We start from the raw sequence: 7,025 nt of genomic DNA on the forward strand, positions 1-7,025 counted from the left end.
CAAAATCACTACTCCAATTTGACTTCAAAAATCATGAAAATGTGTGAACAAATCTTTAAAAAAAAGACAGCGCCTCAATACAATTCAAATTCTTTGAATTGTAAAAATTCTTTGAATTGTAAAAAAAAGACAGCGCCCCAATACAATTCAAATTCTTTGAATTGTAAAAAAAACCAAGAGAAGGCCAATAATAGCCCCAGCTATCGCTGTGCGGCTATTAAAAACAAAAATCAAAAGCCGTCCGTCCAAATTGACAAAATTAAACATTAAACATAGCCAGCGAACGTCGAGTGCATCCATCTCAAACTACTGCCGTTGGGCTGGCTTTTGGTTAAGTTTGATCCATTGGGCTCCGTAAGCCAGATTCACTGGATGGGTGGGGGCAAAAATGGGGTCACAAACAAACCGAAATTGGCCTTTACAGTATGAAATTATGCCTCCTCAGCGGTTTCGGTGAAACGCACACTATTAAACCTAAGAGAACGACACAGCAACTTTATGTCCTCGGGCTTTACCAGTTTATCCCCCATTTGAGTAGAAATGTCAACTCGGTGAAATGGAAAACGATCAAAACCCATGGCATGGAAAAGACCAACAGGAGCGAATTGCTACAAATTTGTCTGAGAGCAATTATACATTCCCCGCCTATTTTCGATTTCACGGAGTCGCAACTTTTCTTCGGTTAAATGTCCTGGAGTAGACGACTCAACTTTGATTGAAATTAATAAAGAACAATTATGTACACAAATTTCTTTAAGTAGTGTATTACAGAATTAAGAACTAAATTATTACCATTAGGAATATCAAGGCTAAAAACAATATATTCTAAGGGCAAACACAAAATATCATCATGCCCAGCCAGCTCCACTAAACAAATTGGTACCCATCATTTTTTTCAGTTTCAAGTTTATTACACAAAACGTATTTTAATTCATGTGCTTAGGGGCTACGTTAAATATGGTAGCAATATATTGAGCAATTAACGTTGAAACAAATTATCAAACGAGTTCAATACTAAACGCACAAAATGGGTCAAAAGAATTTATTTTATTTGGTAGCAGCGTTGGCTCGACATGATATTAACAATCTTTTCATCTCAGAGGTGATACAGGCAGGGCGTGCAGCAGTGTGGCTACAATTTTGTGTCTAGATAGATCTTTCTGGTTTTCTTCCAGGAATTCTTCAATGTCGTTGAGAGACCTGGCATTCAATACGAAATATCTGGCACCACATGGACCACCCAGGAAAACCTAAACAATGTTGGCTTCATCGATCCAGAGTTATTTAAAGAATAGCATGACCTTTCCGTTTGTATCCCCATCCCGCCGTTTAGTGGATGCATATTATTATATTAATTGTACTCCAAACTCATATTCTATATTAACACAGTGAGATATACGGCCTGTAATTGAACGTGATCCAAAACTGAGGGCGCATCGCGCACTTACGGCATACCCCGAATAGATCTGATTGATGGCATCACTCAGAACTTGATTCCAGAAAAAAATCTAATTCAAGATTTCCGATTCCCTCAACAGATGTAAATGGCCTACAAAGTTTCCAATTTACTTCTAATGGCCAAGAAACGAAATGGAACGAAGCCCGTACTGGCGACATGATGGCGTTTTTGTAGCGTCAATTCTATTTCGCTTATTTTCAAAGCTACGTGTATCAATATTTTTGTGATTTTGTGGTCATGGGTAGCGGATAAAAATCAGTTTTGAAAGTCTCCCAATTTTTCCGCCTTTTTTGTAATTTCCCACCAAATCGCTTACAAGTCCCATTTTTACAGAAACATTACCAGCAAAAGTCTTTGCAAATTGAGTCCCCCCCCCCCCCCCCCCATATTCATTTTGGCCAACTTTGGATCATCCAATTACGTTTAAATTTTTCTATCCTAAATGCAAGCTTCCAGTATAAGACATTAATGGCCTAACTAAGAAATTGAAGACAAAACAAAATCGGCGCACTTTAACGTTGACCTTTTTTAAATTAAACTGGGCGCCAATTAGACCGATAAATTATACTGCTCTGGAACTGACAATGCTAGCTCGAAGCCAAGTATCCAACCAACAAACGATGGAGTTAGTTCACGAACTTCACAGTAACTGTATGGAAACAAATGGTGTTTATGCATGAACCCTATTAACTGCAAAAACAGTAAATGGATCAAATTTTGTTGCAGAAGAACGGTGATAAAATCCAATTTGATTGAGATTACGTGAAAAGAAAAGGTGCAAAAGGAATAAAAAAAAACTAACAGTTTCAAAGTCGTCAAAACAATTCAAATCATTTGAATATGTTAAATGCGTTAACTTTCGGCTCATTAATAACCCAATGTGACCTGTCAGTGGTGAGACCACATGCCGATACTCAAAAAGAACAAAAAGGGGAAAAAGAAAAATCCACAAATGTTTTCACAAATATTTACAGCGTTCACAAAAAAAGGTTTCACTGGAGCTGGAATTAAAGCGAACAAGGGAAAGAACAATTAGAACAACAAATATAATTGAAAAAATGGACTAGTGTTCTTTGAAAACAAAGAACTCCAAAATCATGTACCCATTAACCGCCCATTAGGGGATTAAAAGATTTCAACTAAGCGCCATTAGAACACTTATATTGCCTCTAATAGTATTCACGAAAAACTCAAGAGCAAAGACAGTGAAAACGAAGTTCACATACCTAACGTGAAAAGAGTTCTGGTTCAAAAACCGAAAACTTTTCAAACAACAGAAGCCTTCTCCAAAATTGCTTGTTTTTCGCTGCTTTTATTCGGAGATCAGATATTGGGCAAAAAATTTTTTGTAGTCATCAGGCAAAAACTATTAACTCAAGTTGTGCGTGCACTAGGCGAGTACTTATTAAAACGCACACATGAAGACGGTACTCCAAACTCAATTTTACGCTATAAAGTAATCAAGTGTCCCTCACAATCGTATCTATACAAAAATGATTAACAAAACACATTTAAAATGTACTTTTTTCTTGCAAACTATTACATTTGTGCACCCATTGGTAGTATTCGGGTAAAAACGGCGGAAAGAGTTGAGATAATATCAAAAAAACCTTTTCACGCCTTTATTCTATAAAAATTGGAGCCAAGAAAATTTCGAGAAAAATGTTGAAATAATTGCTGGATGGACCTAAACTGAAATGCTGCAAAGCTCAATATATATTTTTATATGTTACTGCATTAGTAGGCTATTACTCAGGGAAAGTTGAGTACTTTATCGCGTCAAGTTGATTTTTGAGTACCGTCCTTAAGTGCTTTAATTGATATTCGCCTATTGTCCACGAAACTTTAGCTAAAAGTTTTTTGCATAGGGTGCTACAAAAATTGTGTTTGCCTAACCTAGTTTTCGCCTAATATCCTCCCCCCAACTTTAACTACTCCACCGTGACAAAAATCACCCCTCTAATTTGACTTTTCAATGCCAAGCAAAAAAGGTGAACGTGAACAGATCTTCCGAAAACCAAGAGAAGGTCAAAAGGAACTCAACCCAGCTATCGCAGCAATTAATTAAAAAAACTCGGGGAAATTTAAGTCAAATGGAGGGGAGGTGGGCTACTGAAAAATGGGACTTAAGTGTTCAATCTAAGAAATAATGTGCAATGTTAAAAACAAGGACAAATCAATGAAGTGCCACCCTGACCTATAGATAGATTGCGACATCAGCATTAATCTCAGCTATTAAGTAGGAACGCTCTTTCTGAAATACTTGTTTCTATAATATCACTAGAATCGAATCACTACGTTGAAAATTTTACCTGCAAGTTTTAACATGCAAGATGTCAAATATCGAGTACCATATTTTCCTTTATAAAGTTTAAACTCACGGCCTCCAGGCGCAATCTGAGACCTTAAACACTAATTATACTGGCTTAAGCTCCATCTATGCGCACGCGCAATTAGTATGTTCGGTTACAATTTAGATCAAGTCAAGCGTCAAAAGTCACTCGAGAAGTCAAAGAATATTATAGAACAAAGTATTTACGCAAAACATTTTGCATAAAGAGACAAACAGGTTTACTATAATTCCTTAAAACTTCGCTCAGGCGCAATTAAAAAGAAACATCAAAACGGATACCAAATTCTGGTCGTTAAAAGAGAACAGGATCTAAAAAATAGCTTAAAACTTTGTTCGCGAGGAATTTTTAACAATAGACTGCCGCAGCCTGATTGGGGGAAGAGATATGGCAGTTTCTGGAATTTTTTTTCTCCCTGGTCCACAATTACTGCTGTATTTTTCGAGATTTCGAAGTTGAGTTCACATGGACTAAACACTTAACGAAACATATCATAGTATTAAATGCAGCACTTTAAACAACTTATCCACGGGCTTATTTACCTTGAAAGCTCCCAGCAGTGCAATACAGTTCTGAAATTTGGCATCGATGCTCAAAGAAGTGCAACTTTCATCTTCAGTGTAGAGGTAGAAAAAGGCTCCATTTTGAAACTTGGATTCCAGAGATACTCGTGAAACGGCTCTAGCCACGTGACTTGTTTGAGCAGTCCATTTAGCTGCTAGTTTTGGAAACAAGGCTTTCCAACTTTCGTTGTCATTCAAGTTCTTCCTCACAATTGCCCGAGACTCAAGATTGTCATATGCCCAAATATGGAATAGTTCGTTCAAGTTCCCAATTTCGGATCTCCACATACCATAGGGCGCTGATAGCTGCATCCGGACATCATAGTCTGGTGAGCAGACTAACTTGACATAAGATTGAAACTCCTCTGGTTTGCATTTGTAAACTCGGATTTCGTATATTTTATGATCGGTCATTGGCATCTTAAAACGGTAAAATGATAACACTATTTGTAAGAATATTGTCGGACTTTTGTTTCTAGGCAAAATGATAGCAAAATAGAGATTAACAGGCTAATATCAAATAGATGCAATATAACAGAATACGATGGAAAAATAATAAATAGCTCAATCCTTTCGAAATCAATAACCTCTATTTAATTGAGCTTAAATAAGCGGAAATGACCTCTTGATAAACGGTCCACAATGGCCTCAATCAAATATCCGATTAGAGAAAGAATTGGTGCGTATTTGGACTGTATTTACTTTCAGGTAATTCTATATACATTATTCAGCAAACAAACTCGATAGATAAAGAAATGCTTTCCATAAATTATTCAGTCACACCTGGTCAGTAAGCGAAAGAAACCTGAATATACCAGACCAACAAATCATGGTTTCCATGCAAGGCAAACATTACAACTTAATTTTATTTAACTAATGGAAATCACATTCAGCATCACTTTTTCTAAACTAGAGAAAGAGAACTTAACTCCAAAATAAGAATGCCACCATTATCCAATAATATTGCGGGAATTTCCCATTACAGTCGCCAGTACCGTAAAAATACCATAACAGAGGAGGGGCTTTAACTTTGCGCGGGTGGTTATAATGGGAAAGGTCAATTTCGCCGTGGAAGAGGAATATAATGAGAAAGGCACCCAAGTAGAGGCTTTTTAAAAACTTAATAATGGAAAAATTTTAGTTCTCCGTTTTTAATTTTCCAGTATGTTTCTTTCAGCAGTAAACAAGAATCAATATTCTAATGCTATGACTATCATACATTACCACTACTATAACAGCGATGATCTTGGCATGTTTTACTATCACTTCTATTCCGAACATTTTCATTTTTTCTCTCTGTTGAGACAGATAATTTGAAAGCCGGACTATCTCCGCCAGATAGTTCAGAACTTAGTGCATAGTTGTGAGTATCATCAAAAAGTTTTTCTGGATGCCACAATAAGTCGGAATCCAGCACTAAATCTACATCGTTTTGAAGTTCTGTGCTCCAGTGGTTGTCTTTAAGATCAATCTCCGTATCGCCAACTGTATAATCATGCCCTGATTGTTGTAGTGACTCAAAAACTGATTGGTGCAAACTGTGAGTTTCCTCACTTCCAATGGTACACAGATTTGGGTCGTCGTAGCTCAGCAAAACAGGTTGATCACACTTCATGGATGCAGACTTCAAAGCCAGTTTACTTTTCAAACGATACATGCTCTTGAAACTCTGCTTGCCAAAATTCATCTGCACTGCTTCGTGGCTTTTTAAATGACGCCTGAGCAAATATGGATATTTGAAGGACTGCTCGCAACCAGGAAACTACAAAAGGAAAAATTAAAAAAAAACAAGAACAATCATTCAAAAAGTAATTCAAAAGTATCGAAGATTCGGTTCTTTCCCATTATAGCTCACCAAGTTCCCAGTTTAATTGACTTGAAACGCATAGTCCCAGTTAAGCAAAATTTCCAAATTGGAAGGCTATATGGGAGAGACCCAGAGGTGTACTAACAATGCATGAATGGCTCTTATCAAGAACTCGCCTTGATATCGAACTACCTCTTGCACCTTTTGAGTGCTTATCCGGAGCTAGAACTTTGATATTCCCACCAGACATTGTCTGAAAAACCAACATTTAGCACAGCCAAGGTAAAAAAACATTACCCCAAGTTGATCACAAAGAAAGATTAACCAAAATTCACGCCAAGTTTTCTGGCCACAATTCCGTGAACTCGAAATTTAGATTTGGAAAAACGGATCTCTTCCCTTTGAGTCTCTCCCCAGCTTAGTGGGCGCATATTATTTGCACCCCGCCCCCCAGACGCACGTGCCATATTTTTACATAATGATTTACTGCGTAATGGCACGTGCTCTGTAACTGGGGGGGGGGGGGGGCATAACGTATTGGGTCACAAACGGAAAAAACATCAAGATTTTCAGCACAATAATGCCTATTTGAAACTTCATCTGACGCAAATGAAACGAAATCCAAATCCTAGGCGTTGTAATTTCTGAAAATGTCAAGCACTTGGCGACTACCATGTTATTGTTGTTGGGGATTTTCAGTTTGTCCTGAGGGAATTTCTACCTGTTGCTGGATTAGAATCTTGACTACTGATCTCGGCAAAAACCGTACCACTAAGGAAAAACAACGCGAAAATTGAAACTCTAATTTTATTATGGGGCAAAATGTTCCCCTGGGTATAAAATCT

At 37.4% G+C, this 7,025-nt stretch overlaps 1 protein-coding gene across 1 annotated transcript; it reads right to left on the minus strand.

Annotated features, from left to right (window-relative positions):
- Positions 1-735: 735 nt before the first annotated feature.
- Positions 736-6,435, minus strand: LOC142358295 (protein NipSnap homolog 3A-like). The gene is made up of 3 exons (XM_075409723.1): positions 6,326-6,435; positions 4,353-6,135; positions 736-1,250 (listed from the first exon to the last, which is right to left on the minus strand). Exons 2-3 carry the CDS (start codon positions 4,791-4,793, stop codon positions 1,092-1,094), a joined length of 600 nt encoding a protein of 199 aa, XP_075265838.1. The 5' UTR covers positions 4,794-6,135; positions 6,326-6,435; the 3' UTR covers positions 736-1,091.
- Between the last annotated feature and the right edge of the window lie 590 nt (positions 6,436-7,025).

Source organism: Convolutriloba macropyga, unplaced genomic scaffold (assembly GCF_964194025.1).
Source record: "Convolutriloba macropyga unplaced genomic scaffold, txConMacr16.3 SCAFFOLD_883, whole genome shotgun sequence".
NCBI lineage: Eukaryota > Metazoa > Xenacoelomorpha > Acoela > Convolutidae > Convolutriloba > Convolutriloba macropyga.

What these genes read in the sequence shown, in the direction of transcription:
- LOC142358295 (XM_075409723.1), bottom strand. Translation starts at nt 4,793, where the DNA reads ATGCCAATGACCGATCATAAAATATACGAAATCCGAGTTTACAAATGC. An exon ending in CACTGCTGGGAGCTTTCAAG is followed by an intron (nt 1,251 to 4,352) that starts GTAAATAAGCCC and finishes AACATTGTTTAG; the next exon opens with GTTTTCCTGGGTGGTCCATG.